The 16,591-nt window shown below is 41.9% G+C and overlaps 1 protein-coding gene and 1 long non-coding RNA gene across 7 annotated transcripts in view; one reads left to right on the top strand and one right to left on the bottom strand.

The window, feature by feature from the left end:
* The window catches only part of LOC111953440 (anion exchange protein 2), an 87,829-nt gene that overhangs the window by 31,414 nt on the left and 39,824 nt on the right, over positions 1-16,591 (bottom strand). For 3 of the 4 annotated variants that reach the window (XM_023972699.2, XM_070435404.1, XM_023972698.2), the window contains exon 2: positions 9,622-9,809. In XM_023972699.2, the coding sequence (XP_023828467.1) occupies positions 9,622-9,681 (60 nt within the window). In that variant the 5' untranslated portion in view covers positions 9,682-9,809. Of the gene's footprint in view, positions 1-6,949; positions 7,233-9,621; positions 9,810-16,591 lie in introns of those variants that run through there. The other variant, XM_023972700.2, reaches the window with a different exon arrangement.
* LOC111953441 (uncharacterized) overlaps positions 7,302-16,591 on the top strand; it is a 31,142-nt gene continuing 21,852 nt past the window's right edge. For all 3 annotated transcript variants that reach the window (XR_011474240.1, XR_002893434.2, XR_002875862.3), the window contains exon 1: positions 7,302-7,451. This is a non-coding gene — a long non-coding RNA (uncharacterized lncRNA). The remainder of the gene's footprint in view (positions 7,452-16,591) is intronic.

Below are 16,591 nucleotides of genomic sequence, written 5' to 3' on the forward strand. Positions count from 1 at the left end.
GCCTAATGAATTTCTTTCGAATTGACTGATTTCCTTATATGAAATTTAACTATGTAAAATCTTTGAAATTGTTGCATTTCGTGTTTATATTGTTGTTCAGTATAATACAATTGCTCAGAGAAAGAGATTTTGTCTAACAAGTAATACATGTTTTTCTTAAAAGGGGAGGGGTCAAAATGATTGACATCCCTAAATATTTTTATAAATAAATAAGTCAAAAGTTTTGTATTTGGTCCCACATTTATAGCATGTAATGACTACATCAAGCTTGTGATGCTACTAGGGCTGTGGCAAATAACTGCTGGTCTCACGGTAATTGACCGTTAACTGATAAAGGGGTTCCACACATGCAAGCTGCTGATGCGTACCTTTGAAACATCTACATTTTAAAAATCTAATAAATACATTTAATAGCCTATACACGATCACAATGAAACCATTATTTTAGGCAGGTATTTCCTATAAAAGGCAGCAGGTAGCCTAGTGGGTAGAGCGTTGGACTAGCAACCGGAAGGTTGCAAGCTCGAATCCCCGAGCTGTCAAGGTAAAAATCTGTCGTTCTGCCCATGAACAAGACAGTTAACCCTTAACTGACTTACCTAGTTAAATAAAGGTAAAATAAAACATAATATGAAGAAAATGTATTTCAGAAGAACAGATTAACATAAATCTGAGTCAGCCTATGTATGTTACTGATCTGGCTATGCGCCATGCCAATGGCAGCAGGCTAGTAATTTAACAGACAAGGTATGCTTATAATTCCAGTGCTATTATTTTATACTAACAATATAATTGAACATTGCTGAATAAAATTGAAAGGATATTTTTCCCAAATGACTGATGAGCTCGTGCGAACATGGAGCCGTTATTCTGTGTTCAGCTTAAAAAATGATTTGAAAGAAGTGCTAAACGATTGATTTATAGTTATTTGGAAACTTTAGTTGTGAATGATACAAACCTTATAATGTCTTATTAAATCAAAACATACATTGCCTTGCGGAAAGGATTCAGACCCATTGACTTTTTCCACTTTGTTACGTTACAGCCCTATCCTAAAATTGATTACATTGATGAGGGGGAAAAAACAATCTACACCCCATAATGATGAAGCAAAAACAGGTTCAGAAATTTTTGCACATTTATAAAAAATATCACATTTACATAAGCATTCAGACCCTTTACTCAGTACTTTGATGAAGCACCTTTGGCAGCGATTACAGCATCAAGTCTTCTTGGGTATGACGCTACAAGCTTGGCACACCTGTATTTGGGCAGTTTCTCCCATTCTTCTCTGCAGATCCTCTCCAGCTCTGTCAGGTTGGATGGGGAGCGTTGCTGCCCAGCTATTTCCAGGTCTCTCCAGAGATGTTAGATTGGGTTCAAGACCGGGCTCTAGCTGGGTCACTCAAAGACATTCCGAAACTTGTCCCAAAGCCACTTCTGCGTTGTCTTGGCTGTGGGCTTAGGGTCGTTGTCCTGTTGGAAGGTGAATATTCGCCCCAGTCTGAGGTCCTGAGCACTCTGGAGAAGGGTGTCATCGAGGATCTGTACTTTGCTCCGTTAATCTTTTCCTGGATCCTAACTAGTCTCCCAGTCCCTGCCACTGAAAAACATCTAGGGTTGCAAAATTCCGGTAACTTTCCCCAATTTTCGAGAAATCCTGGTTGGAAAACTCCTGGAATCAGAAGGGAATAAATCGGGAAATCCAGGAATCTTCCAACCGGGATTTCTGGAAAACCTGGACATTTTGGGAAAGTTACCGGAATTTTGCAACCCTAAAAACATCCCCACAGTATGATGCTGCCACCACCATTCTTCACCATAGGGATGGTGCCAGGTTTACGACAGACGTGACACTTGGCATTCAGGCCAAAGAGTCTTTAGGTGCCTTTTGGCAAACTCCAAGTGGGCCGTCATGTGCCTTTTACTGAGTAGTGGCTTGTCTGGCCACTCTACCATAAAGGCCTAATTGGTGAAGTGCTGCAGAGGTGGTTGTCTGGAAGGTTCTCCCATCTCCACAGAGGAACACTGGAGCTCTGTCAGTGACCATCGGGTTCTTGGTCACCTCCCTGACCAAGGCCTTTCTCCACCGATTGCTCAGTTTGGCCCAGGCAGCCAGCTTTAGGACTGCCCTAGGAAGAGTCTTGGTGGTTCCAAACTTCTTCCATTTAAGAATGATGGAGGCCACTGTGTTCCTGGGGACCTTCAATGCTGCAGAAATGTTTTGGTACCATTCCCCAGATCTGTGCATCAACACAAATCTACCTCTGAGCTCTACAGACAATTCCTTGGTTTTTGCTCTGACATGCACTGTTAACAGTGGGACCTTATATAGACAGATGTGTGCCTTCCCAAATCATGTCCAATCAATTGAATTTACCACAGGTGGACTCCAATCAAGTTGTAGAAACATCAAGGATAATCAATGAGAACAGGATACACCTGAGCTCAATTTCGAGTCTCATAGCAAAGGGTCTGAATACTAATGTAAATAAGGTATGTTTTTTGCAAAAATGTTGCAGTCCACTATCATAGGCTATAGCACTCGCCAAAGTTAGGCTGTAAGCTTCTGATTAAGAAGCACCAGCATGTTTAATTTGTCGGGCTTCAGTGAAGACCGGAGAGAGGTAACTATGTTCCCTGCCGTGCTGAACACCCTCTCTGACACAGTGCTGGTAGCACACATGCACATATACTTTTTGGCAAGCAGAGCCAATAAAGGAAAACAAGAGTGGTTATGCTGCCACCGTGACAGGGGGTCAGCAGATGTGTCTGGTTCCTTCTCTGCCATATAGCAGTTCATCTCGGTGTCGGCACGCACTATCAAGGGTCCCGGGGGTTGCTTTCAGGTCCCGTTTCTTCTCCAAGTAGATCACCATTCCTCTCGCATATTCGTAAAATGTCTACATCCAGATTTATTGGCTGATCTTTCACATTTGACTTGAATCCAAATCCGATCTGATGGGACCGCTCAGATCTTCTGCTCTTTTCTGTCCATATGGGAAGACGTGGTTAGCCTAGTGGTTAGAGCTTTGGGCCAGTAACCGAAAGGTTGCTGGATCAAATCACCAAACTGACAAGGTAAAAATCTGTCGTTCTGCCCCTGAACAAGGCAATTAACCCATGTTCCCAGTAGGCCACCATTGTAAACAAGAATTTGTTCTTAACTGACTTGTCTAGTTAAACAACAGTTGAATAAAAAAAAAGATTTAAAAAAAATCATGGCCAGAATTCAAGGCCAGATATTTCTAAAATGTTGGTTTCGGCTATTGTTACCTCTGCAGATTATTAAATTAAATCATGAAGTGTTTGATTTGATTACATTTGCATTGATATCAGAGTGATTAGAAGGACCATTAGAGTGCCATTAGTGACTTAATGGCTGTTAGCAAGTGCAGTTTTGAAGTAGCCTAATTATCGTGAATCAACAGTCACGTGGAATTTAACTGCGGTCATGACTCGTGACTGCCGGCGTGGCGGTAATACGGTCACCGTAACAGCCCTAGATGCTACAAACTTGTTGGATGCATTTGCAGTTTGTTTTGGTTGTGTTTCAAATTATATTGTACCCAATAGAAAATAATGGTAAATAATGTTTTGTCATTTTGGAATCACTTTTATTGTAAATAAGAATATAATATATTTCTAAACACGTCTGCATGAATGTGGATACTACCATGCTTATGGATAATCCTGAATGAATCGTGAATAATGAAAGTTACCGAAGGTCAAAGATCATACCCCCAAGACATGCCAACCTCCCGTTATTGGTAACGGAGAGAGGTTAGCATGTCTTGGTTTCTTTGACCCTCATAACTTTCTCACTCATGTTTTTCTTTTTACAGAAACATTCTCTCAGCCTTGTACTGTGGGAGGAGAGAACATGCATTGTACATGTGCCATATAGGTCATTGAATCAGCAAATGGGGCTTTTCCACAACTTACAATAACATATTTACATATTTTGTCCACAACTAGATTGGATAGAACACCTTAATGTCCTGCTACTTGGTGGAGGCGGTACTTGGTGGTACTTGGTGGAGGCGTTGTGGTGTAACTAATAACTAAGTGCTAATGTTCTGGGGTTAAACATTGGACATGTTCGTGACTGCAATGGATTGTTAGAGGACAATGGCACGCAATGGTTGTGTGGCTTTGGAAGACTTAAAAGCGTAAAATTAAAGTGCATTGGCCTCTGGCTCTGCACCCAGCAAGAACTGTATCTCATGAGTCATTGCATTTGAAGGTACTGAGTGATCAGATAGGAGATGAGCTGGGGAGATGTGAACACGCAGTGTGCTCTGCCTTGTCTTATCATTGCTTAGCCGGGGGGCAGGGTGAAGCGGAGGCTTCGTAGAGCACTTTGAAGGTCAAAGTGGAGGTCACTTGGATCGCAGAGTGACCTCCACAATGCCCTGAAGTGAGGTTGGTGATACGATTCTGTAGGTACCATGAACACTCACAGGCCGTTAGTTGTCATACTGTAGCTTTACCCTGGTCGTACTGATGGTTTGGGGAAGCCTGCACAGGACCTTCTTAGGAACCAGGTAGGTAGACAAAACTTTTATCAAAATAAACATCACACACAAGAAGAGAAATCAAATCTGCTGTGTGGAAAGTGAAAAGAGACGCAGAGGAAGCTTTCTAATATCTAATTACAGTTCCCCAATACAGTAAACCAGATAGATTAGGCAAACTGAAATATTAATCTCAGTAATGCAATTACCCCTACTGTCTGCTTAACATATACTAGGTTTGTTACAAGCAAAGTGAGTGTAATGAGTACTCAGCTAGTCACTTACACCGAGGTTGTAGAGAGGATTAGAGGAGCCAAGAGGTGGCTGAAATCCCACACAGTCAGCAACACTCAGGGCAGAAGGACAGGTTTACAGTGGCGAATATAGAGTAGTAAGTGATCACGTAATACTCTGTTGAGTCACTGCATTCCTGCAGCAGCAGGCCAGACGAGGAGATCTCATGCCCATCTGTTGATGAGGTCTTCGAAGGTAATGCCTTGTGTGTAAATATGACCACTGTTTCTTTCTCCCCAGTGGTACCACCAGGTAAACAGGCCAGTGTACCTCAAAGTTGCTTCCCTTCACTTTTGAGGTCTGATTAAACTGTCCACCAAATCATCTTTTCAACCACTGACCTTGATTCTTAGTTGTTGACGTTCAGAGAAATGCAAGGAAATAAGCTTGACAAAATCGAGGGTGGCCATGCATCAAACGTTATTGAGGGGTAGACCACCAATGCTAAAGCTTTCTTTCCCACACTGATTAAGTGATAGTGGAGCTAGTCCTAGTGCGAGTCGAATGTCATCTGGACTTGCACCCGCCTCTGTGGAAGATCTTTGTCCATGCAGCCCATGAATTATCAATTAACTTCATTCTTTATTAAAAAAATATATATATWWAYDGTVTTRMSAGATWWTTTTTTAAATATATATATATATATATATATATATATATATATATATATATATATATATATATATTTTAATGAATTTCCCCCCCCCTTTTCGTGGTATCCAATTGTTAGTAGTTACTATCTTGTCTCATCGCTTCAACTCCCGTARGGGCTCGGGAGAGACTAAGGTCGAAAGCCATGCATCCTCCGAAACACAACCCAACCAAGCCGCACTGCTTCTTAACACAGCGCGCATCCAACCCGGAAGCCAGCCGCACCAATGTGTCGGAGGAAACACCGTGTACTTGGTGCCCTGGTTAGCGCGCACTGCGCCCGGCCATCGCGCTAGTGCGCGATGAGACAAGGATATCCCTACCGGCCAAACCCTGCCTAACCCGGACGACGCTAGGGCCAATTGTGCGTCACCCCATGGACCTCCCGGTCGCGGCCGGCTGCGACAGAGCCTGGGCTCGAACCCAGAGTTTCTGGTGGCACAGCTAGCACTGCGATGCAGTTCCTTAGACCACTGCGCCACCCGGGAGGCCCCTTTGGAGATTCTTCATGTAATAAAAAGCGCTATATAAATATTATTAATGTGATATCCCTTGCATGAGCTTGCGTGATGATAGCCAGTGACATTGGATACTGTCATACTGTGACTTAGAGAGGAGGAAGGAGGTTGGGGTGCGGGGACTCTTAATTCTAATCCTTTTACGAGGGACAAACAAAAGAGGCTGGCGATTTGCCATGCCAGACGCCTTCCTCTAAAGTTATTCTCTAATGGGGTCACTTCTAGGGGAGGTGTTACTCACATCATGCTGATTGTATAAATCCTCTCACACCACAGCTGTGTCCCAAACAGCACCCTATTCCCTGCACAGTAGCGCACTACATAGAGAATAGGGTGCCATTATGGACGCATGCCCTGCCACTTCTAGCTGTCCAACACTATTCACACATAGCTAATGGCTGCCAGAGCCAGGAGTTTTACAAGACACACTGACTGACCACATTCCCCTGCTGAGATATCTAGCGCGCTCCATCTGTTGACAGTCGAGGGGTAACTATCAGCAAATCACTGATTAAGACAACAAATAGAAGAAATGTGGTCCTCCATTCACATACTCACGCAAACAGTCAATGGGCTGTTGACAAAATAACAAGACCGTCGCAGGCGCCTTTGGAATTGGACAGTGCAACAAATCTTTATTATTATTAGTTGTTGTCGCAACAAATCTTTGCAAAGTTCACGTTTCACCTGTTGCACACATTACAACAAAATGTTGTCAGGGAAAAAAGGACAAATTCATTCAGTTTCGAACCCCATTGTATTCACTTTTACTACAAGTCAGGTGTAGACCTATCTACTATATTTTTTGTTCAGCCTCTAAAACCAATATAGTGCACGTGGTATGTAGACATAGAACAGGAAAAGTCTCTTCATGTCCACACACATGGCGAGGCGCTTCTAAAGGGGATCAATGCCCATGTGACTCTTTATGTTGTTGTATGTTACCCTGTGTTCAAACTCATAACTCACCGTTGCTGCTGTGTAAAGAAACTCCATCAAAGTCCAATCTCGTTTCTCACGCGGCATTATCTCTAGCGACTGTATTTTTTGCTTGATAAGTAAAAATAACTACCGCACACAGTAATCACATTTTCAACCTCTGTCTAAGGTCTCTTTCGGTTGCCTCCAGTCACATGACAAAAGGGCAGTACCTAGCGGCAGGAAGAGGACATCAACCCCAGTTTCACAACGTTGACCGACCCTTCCAAAATCCAAATAGGATTATCTCAACTATCCTTAAACACACTCTCTCTTCCCCCTTGCATACAAGCATGTACACTCATCGTTTGAAAGGTGAATTATTAACTCAGAAGCGCAAGGAAAATGACGATTGACAGCTTCACCTCCAGTCATATTGCAAACCTACATGTCTTTTGTCAATTTAACAATCAGCTTCGTGCGAATGTACAAAGAAAGATTACAACTTCATGGCTGAAGATTTTGTTAACACGTCAATTGGATAGCAGCTTGGGTATGTATTGAAAACCTGACAACCGTCTGAATTCTCCGTAAGAGATTATAAAGACGCTTCATGGCTGCCAGCTTTGTAACTGAGTTAGATTGAACTGACTAATGGGCTGAATCTGATTACCAGCAGACTGTATTCAAATCACAGCCGTCAATGCTGTCCATCAACAAGCCTTGGACAGGAAAAGGTTTGGAGAGCCCAGAGCCCAAGGTTAAATAAGTTCGGTGTAATGTCACAAAACAGCAGACTTGTCACTCTAACCAGACATACGGTAGATATATCTGTAGGCCATAATTAGCAATTACCGCCACTGGGATACCCGTCCATACTCTCCAACTCAGACACGTGTAGCAGGGACATTACAATTCAACTACAGAACTACCGCTACATTCTAACACAGGGAGGTATTCGGGACATGAGCGTCCTTTCACTCTTAGTTGTTTATGTCATGGAGAGTCCACCTACCAAGAGGTAGTAGGCCAGTCCTGGGGGGGGGGGTTGTCTAGTGCCACAGCCACATGATTGTGTAACATGGGATAGGAAGCAGCTGACTGAACACTGAAAAAAAAATGCATAGCTCAGGGGAAGCAGGCATTTCCTGAAGTGGTAGAGCAGTGAGTGACGTTCTAGTATCTACCGCTCTTGCACTGTGTGTGGTGGTGCATGTGTTTGAGTCTACTGTATGTGTGCATGCATGCATGCTTAAGAGGGTCGTGGGAGAATGTTTGTGTGGGTCACAAATGGATGCTGTAAACTCTGTATCCAATCTCAATTAATCATTTGAAGAAACCATAAAGAGGACGTGTATTTGTTCCTCATTGATTGCCCAGAAAACTTTTTTTTACTGAATGACCCTCACGGCCTCTCTCAATGCTACCCAAAGCAACTTACTCATCTTCTTCAGATTGTTATTTTGAGAGGCCCCCAGGGGGCTGGAATCTAGTTTTAACCATTGACCTTCGTACAAGGCCAGCTGGCCTCTGCTCTGAGCCTAAACCACAGAGATGCTTTAGCACTGAGCTTCTAATAGTACTGATGCCAATATGTTAGGTTGGAGTGCCCATTCTGCCCCACATAACAAACTGGGCACTGGAAAGGCCTGGAAATACAACAAGATATTTTGGTCCTAGTACAGCCAGTCATTTCTAAATAGACGCTGGCTTAAGAAAAGTGGAAGGAAATTGCTTGGCTTGTGTAACCTTCGACATAATTGATTCCCCAAGCCAACCTCCACCCTATAAGGTCGTATAAGGGTAGCAGGCACTTCTCAAATGGGGCACAAGGGAAATGGTTAGAAAAACATTTCATGTTTCAATACAGAAGTCAGAAATAATACAAATATTCCTAAACCTGCCTGGAGTCAGGGGATTCAATCCCAGTGAGGGCATGGATTTGTATATACCCTGCTCTGAGAGGAACGGCACAATCCAAAAAACACACTCCCATTCCAAAACGCAGTGAACTGGAGAGGCTGACGAAGCAGAACTCTAGCATAGAGAGAATGTGTGTCACGTGTACAAAGAAACAAGGACGTTTGGGAGTCAGAGATCAGATGAAATCCTTTCTGGCAGAGGACCACTGCAGTTTTATGAGAATATTCAATTAGCATAAACTAACACAATATAAAGTCAGGAGCAATAATATATCAATGTACAGTACCAGTCAAAAGTTAGGACACACTCATTCAATGGTTTTTCTTCATTTGTACTATTTTCTACATTGTAGAATAATAGTGAACACATCAAAACGATTAAATAATACATATGGAATCATGTAGGAACCAAAAAAAGTGTCAGACAAATGCCATGAGCGTGCAAAGCTGTCATTAACGCAAAGGTGGCTACTTTGAAGAATCTCAAATACATTTTGATTTGTTTAACCCTTTATTGGTTACTCATGATTCCATATGTGTTATTTCATAGTGTTGATGTCTCCACTATTATTCTAAAATGTAGAAAATAGTAAAAATAAAGAAAAACCCTTGAATGAGTGTGTCCTAACTATTGACCGGAACTGTATATTGACACGCAATTTCTTACTGATGTCATTGATTGTCAAATCACAGGTCTCTTGATGTCTATGTTTGTTTGCATTGTGTGGCAAACGTTTGTTAGGATGATCTGATTGGGCTGACTTACTGAACTTGTATCACAGCGTGAATGAATGGACTTACGATGTGGATGACTGATGCCAAGGCGTCTGTAACATTGCTGGGTTCATTGGGGTTGCTCATGGCTCCTCTCCTCTGTGGAATGGGTGCTGGTGCTGTGGCTGTCTGGATAGCTAACAGGTTTAGGGAACGGTGTGGCTTCAGCCCTTCTCTTTCTCACTCGGACTCAGACAGCTTTTGGGCAGCATAACCTGGGAAAGACAGAAAGATGTAAGTGCATCTTAAAACAAACCTTTACATATATATATTTATTTAAATGTGTCATTTAGCAGACGCTCTTATCCAGAGCGACTTGGGTTAGTGCATTCATCTGAAGATAGCTGGGTGAGACAACCACATAGTCATAGTAAGTACATTTTTCCTCAATAAAGATTCTGTCAGCAAAGTCAGTGCTAAACTCAATGAGTCATCTTGTTTTTACACAGCACAATAAAACTACTCTCGCAAAACGCAAAGGTCATGACGGCTTCCTTGTTTGGTTAGGAAGATGATAATTCATCTTTGATTCCTGTCTAAAGGCTGAGGTTGTCAGCACAAGCTCAGACTCAGGCACAGGGCCCCTAACCATGATTAGTCACGTGTCTGTTACTATGTCCCTGTCGGGGAGGACTCCAGTCCTACTGTAATTCCTCACCACCCCCAAGGTCATTACAACCACTGTCTGATAAGGGCCAGATAAGGACTTGCTACTGTGGAGAGGAGGCTGTGATAAGTGATGGCGCGTGACTGGAGCCACTCGCCCTACCCCTGCAGGAGGACCCATTCCTGCAGGTCAGGAGCCTTTGGGGACAGTAGAGGCAGACAGGAAGCAAGGACAGACAGGGCTGGTGGTGGTGCAGCACCAAGAGCTGTAACATCAAAGTCTGGTATGATCATTGTACTGCATAATATGCATTTTGATTGAGTCTTTGTACCCATTTCAAGATAACTGGCAGCCAACGTTAAACTAACTGATTGCGAGGAATCAGGTGCTGGTGCATGCTGTATAACCTACTCTGAATAATGTTTCCTAATATATTCCTGTTGAAGCGAACATCAACAGAAAGTTTTACCCTTTTCAATCCCTTTGATATTCCAGGTGGTCAATGGTTTCAGTTTACAGAGAACTTGGCGTGAGTCAAACATTGGCTCTGTGTGTGTCTCTGTTGAAGGAGAGATGCCGTTTCATTCATACAGCTATAGCAGAGGAGATCTGTACAACCCAAATGGAACCCTATTTTGTTTATAGCGCACTACTTTTGACTAAGACCCATAGAGCTCTAGTCAAAAGTAGTGCACTGCACTATAGTGGAAATAGGGTGGCTGTTCACGTTGGGCCATTCTAGACTCACCGTTAGAAACACTGCCTGTCCCGTCAAAGGCAGCCTAGTTTTCCTGGCAATCACTATCAAAGTGCTTCACTGAAGCCAGGGCATAATCATATCAATGACCTTGTTTGCAAGAGAGGTCCTTAAGAGGTAGCCTGGCTCATAACTTAGTACAGTCAACTACATAGAGATTAGGCCATGACGCGTGCTGTTGTTTGGAGGTTGTGGGCTGGAGAGAGAACAGTTTGTTAATTTTTTTAAATTCTCCCAATCATAAGTGGACTTCAAGAGGGACAAGGAAAGGGAGTGACATTAGGGGCCGTATGCATCAAGCGTCTCAGAGTAGGACAGCTGACTTAGGATCAGTTTTCCCTTTGATATCACAATGAATAAGATTGCATGACCAGGGGGGACCGGTCTAATCTTAGATCAACACTACTCCAAGACGCTTGATACATAAAGGCACAGGAATATGACTAATTCCATGTACCAGAGATCTTAAATGATCAACAAGTCAATTGCACTGAGACAAGACATCTTCTCTCAATGACACGTGACACACACACACCGCACAGTTGTAATTAGGAGACATGAGAAAATTGACTGTGTCAAACTGCACAATAAGAACCAAAAAACAGTTTTGATGCGCTTAAAATATGACTCTCAGTAAAACTAGACCCCTGCTGACTAAGGAAAGGGGAGCGATCAACAGTGGGATAAAGTTACAATTACAGTACACTGGGTTCCTGACCACACAACCATGGGAAACGGCTTATGCACCCCAGGGCAAGACTGTAATAACATCCATTATGATAACAATATGAACACAGTAATAATACAAATAATACAAAGCCAAAAAAACTGAAATACAGCAATCACAATGAAAGGAAATCAATGTGGAGCCAAATTGCACAGTGGATGTATCCAGCCATGTCATAACTTCTTCAGGGATCTGATATTTTCAGCCTGCAATCAATCAGCCTTCCAGACTTTTGAATAAGAGACATTTATCATCCTAAGATTGAAAGGAGATGACTGTGGACTACAGGAAAAGGAGGACCGAGCACGCCTCCATTCTCATCGACGGGGCTGTAGTGGAGCAGGTTGAGTGAGTGTCAAGTTCCTTGGTGTCCACGTCACCAACAAACGAACATGGTCCAAGCACACCAAGAAAACCTATTCCCCCTCGGGAGACTGAAAAGATTTGGCATGGGTCGTCAGATCCTCAAAAGGTTCTACAGCTGCACCATCAAGAGCATCCTGACTGGTTGCGTCACTGCCTGGTATGGTAACTGCTTGGCCTCCGACCGCAAGAAACTACAGAGGGTAGTGCGTACTGCCTAGTACTTCACTGGGACCAATCTTCCTGCCATCCAGGACCTCTATACCAGGCGGTGTCAGAGGAAGGCCCTAAAAATTGTCAAAGACTCTAGCTACCCTAGTCATAGACTGTTCTCTCTGCTACCGCACGGCAAGCGGTACTGGAGCGCCAAGTCTAGGACCAAAAGGCTCCTTAACAGCTTCTACCCCCAAGCCATAAGACTCCTGAACATCTAATCAAATGGCTACCGAGACTATTTGCTTGCCCCCCCCCCCCCCTCTCGAATAGCAACAGGGCTACCTACACCTGTTGTATTCTGCGCAAGTGACAAATAAAATTTGATAACATAACCTCTGTCCCAGGCTTAACTGCTACTGCATTAACATAACCTGAAGAAATATAGGTTAAAGTGATAGTGCAAGATTCTGGCAATTATGGACAGACATTTTATGTTTCTGCGTCCAGTATGAAGGTAGAGGTAGTTTTGTGAGCCAATCAGCATGGGGAATTAACAACAGTCAAATGCTGGTAGATTTAGGCTGGCTTGTAGACATAGGCGGGTGGTCACACAGAGCATTTGGGAGCAGTTTTTTTTATTTTTTATCCAAAGCCCACATGTAATAAAAAAAAAATGTAATTTAAAAAAACATACATATATCTGAGTGTGTGTGTCATCTCGAAGAGAGAATCTCAACACTACAGTGGTGAAAGCGAGGTAGGGTACAGCATAGGTTCAATATCTGGTTCAAACAATAGAGAAAGATGGAGGCCTTGCCTGCTTGAAAAGGTATAGAACACATTAATATGTTGTTTTAACATGTACATGTGTTTTAAAGAAATGTGACTGATAAAAGACTTGAGTGGCTAATCACATTTGGGCATTAAATTTCCCACCCTGGAGCCAATGCTAACTAGCGTTAACGCAATGACTGGAAGTCTACCGGAACAGCTAGCATGCTAGCTTGCACTATCACTAGTCTATGATATGGCAATACAGGTGGATGAGGAGACCCTTTACATGAGTGAGCATTTCCTGCTTGAGGTTTGGTCATCTAGCCCTGTGGCCTCCTTTGCAGCCTTCTGCACCATTTCCCTTGCAGAGTGGAAGAGTACTGGCAAATAAAGCTATGTAAAGTCTTACATTTCTCTAATCTATGTTTAGTCAAGTCACCGGAGTTTCCACAATTCTGATGTCACCTTAAGTCACCTGGTACTCAATAAACCTTATGGTGACATAACTAACTCCTCATCAATGTCTGAGATTCCATTCTAATGCTATCACAAGACATCTACCTGCTTTCACAAAGCAAAATATGGATCAGTGCTGTAAAATTACAAAACAATTATTCAAATAGAGTATTAGAAATCAATATTAGTTACCTGGGTAGTTTGAATCTGACAGGAGACTTGAGAAGGTATTTACAACGTTATGACACCAGTGGCAGAGTTCCATGAAACAACTTAATTGCTTACTTCCATCAAGCAGTAGCAGCGCTCTACGCTGACCTTTTTTATAAGAAGCACGTGTGCGCCTAAATTGAAGGCTCACAAAGAAATTTAGGAGCACAATGAAACATATTTGAGGTAATAAAGCTAGAATCCTTCATTTTTCGAGGCGCACTGGTGCTCGCAAATATTTAGGTGCATATGCAATTAAAACGGTCGCACTTTAGAGCCCTGAGTTGTCCTATTTGATTCCCAACTTCCCACTCATACCAGTAAACTTCCAATGTCTCAGACATGGGAATCAAATAGCATCTGCGCTGTGTCCACTTAAATTTTGACAGAACAATAAGGACCTGCTCTGAAAACAGTCTCCATTAGAGTAAAATAATGCCCCCCTAGGGAAAGCTCACCACTTCATAAATAACTGCAGTTAAAACCCATACATTTCGATTAGCATTTTGCCTCCTAGGCCTGTATGACTTGCACAGCATGACAGCTCTGTGAGATTATAAAGAACTTGGGTCACGCAATATGCAGTAAGCTATAGGCTAAGAGTACGCTTATAGCAAAGCCTAGCAGCTGATCAGTTTAGAGTGGTTATTGTAGTAGTACTGATATCTGCAAATGATTTAATATAACATGTAAAGTGAGTCTATACAGTCAGTACCACACAAGCTTATAAGAAGCTGTTGTAGGCTCAATCTACATGACAAGCCAATAACTCTTGGAAGCCTCAATTCAAGAGTGGTAGTAAAAACATGTTGTGTTGCAGTTGGAGATACAGTTTTAAGCCTTTAAATTGTGTGGCATAAAAGTATAGACCACAGATTACATACTGGCATACTTCAATCAAAGGCATCATTTCAGGAAAAGCAGTTCAATAAGAAATCTAACTGCCAATGAAAATGCCATTCCACAAATAGACACTCAATTATAATGTGGAAACCTCATCTTTGACACAACGTATACTTAAGATGATTTAAGATTTTACTTAGTCTATATTAGTGTATGCGACTCCTGTTTTAGGGACAGGGTTTATCTTTCTTGAAAACAACTTGTTTTTAGATGTGGTTTTGCAGGGTTAGCATAGAATATGTAGGGTATAGACTACATTACATCAGCATCGTGATAGCACTTCTGCTCAAGTGTGAGGTGTCCCTTAGATAAATCTTTAAGGCCAGCACCAACCTAACTCAAAATACACTGTGTTCATCTATGAAGCCTATGAATGACTAATTCACAGAATAGAGTTCATCAACTCCTATTTCTAATGATTGAGGCTCCAAGACACAGGAAAACGTGGACTAGAGGTCGACCAATTAAGATTTTTCAACGCCGATACCAATATAAATGACTGGAGGACCAAAAAAAGCTGATACCGATTAATCGGACGATATATATAGATAGATATATCAATTACAACAATAATGAATGAACAATTAACACTTACTTTAATATAATACATAAATAACATCTATTTAGTCTCAAATAAATAATGTTCAATTTGGTTTAAATAATGCAAAAACACAGTGTTTGAGAATAAAGTAAAAGTGCAATAATGTGCCATGTAAAAAAGCTAACGTTTAAGTTCCTTGCTCAGAACATGATAAAGCTGGTGGTTCAATATTCCCAGTTAAGAAGTTTCATGTTGTAGTTATTATAGGAATTATGACACGTTGACTATCTCTCTATACAATTTGTATTTCATATACCTTTGACTATTGGATGTTCTTATAGGCACTTTAGTATTGCCAGCCTAATCTCGGGAGTTGATAGGCTTGAAGTCATAAACAGCGCTGTGCTTCAAGCATTGATAAGAGCTACTGGCAAACGCAGCAAAGTGCTGTTTGAATGAATGCTTACGAGCATGCTGCTACCTACCGCCGCTCAGTCAGACTGCTCTATCAAATATCAAATCATAGACTTAATTATAATAAACACAGAAATACGAGCCTTTGGTAATTAATATGGTAAAATCTGAAAACTATAATTTCAAAAACAAAACGTTTATTCTTTCAGTGAAATACGAAACCGTTCCATATTTTATAGAACTGGTGGCAACCCTAAGTCTAAATATTTCTGTTACATTGCACAACCTTCAATGTTATGTCATAATTTTGTAAAATTCTGGCAAATGAATTAGTCACAGTTCGCAACGAGCCAGGCGGCCCAAACTGTTGCATATACCCTGACTCTGCTTGCACTAAACGCAAGAGAAGTGACAAAATTTCCCTAGTTAATATTGCCTGCTAACAGAATTTTTTTTAAACTAAATATGCAGTTGAAAAAATATATACTTCTGTGTATTGATTTTAAGAAAGGCATTGATGTTTATGGTTAGGTACATTTGTGCAAAGGCGAATGCGCTTTTGTTAAATCATCACCTGTTTGGCGAAGTTGAAGTAGGCTGTGATTCGATGATAAATTAACAGGCACCGCATTGATTATATGCAACGCAGGACAAGCTAGTTAACCTAGTAATATCATCAACCATGTGTAGTTAACTAGTGATTATGTGAAGATTGATTGTTTTTTATAAGATAAGTTTAATGCTAGCTGGCAACTTACCATGGCTCCTTGCAGCCACAAGGTCATTTTGACGCTGCACTCGCGTAACAGGTGGTCAGCCTGCCACGCAGTTTCCTCGTGGATTGCAATGTAATCGGTGTCCAAAAAGGCCGATTACCGATCGTTATGAAAACTTGAAATCGGCCCTAATTAATCGGCCATGCTGATTAATTGGTCGACCTCTAATGTGGACAACTCCAAACAAATGTCATGTTCCCTCAGATTTTCCCCAGTGGTGTAGACTATTCCTATTAGTCACCATAATCAACACTGAACAACTTATATACACGAGAGGAACCTTATCAAATACACTAAAGCAGGGCTGTCCATA

Source organism: Salvelinus sp. IW2-2015, linkage group LG27 (genome assembly GCF_002910315.2).
Source record: "Salvelinus sp. IW2-2015 linkage group LG27, ASM291031v2, whole genome shotgun sequence".
In the NCBI taxonomy this organism is placed as follows: Eukaryota; Metazoa; Chordata; class Actinopteri; order Salmoniformes; family Salmonidae; genus Salvelinus; species Salvelinus sp. IW2-2015.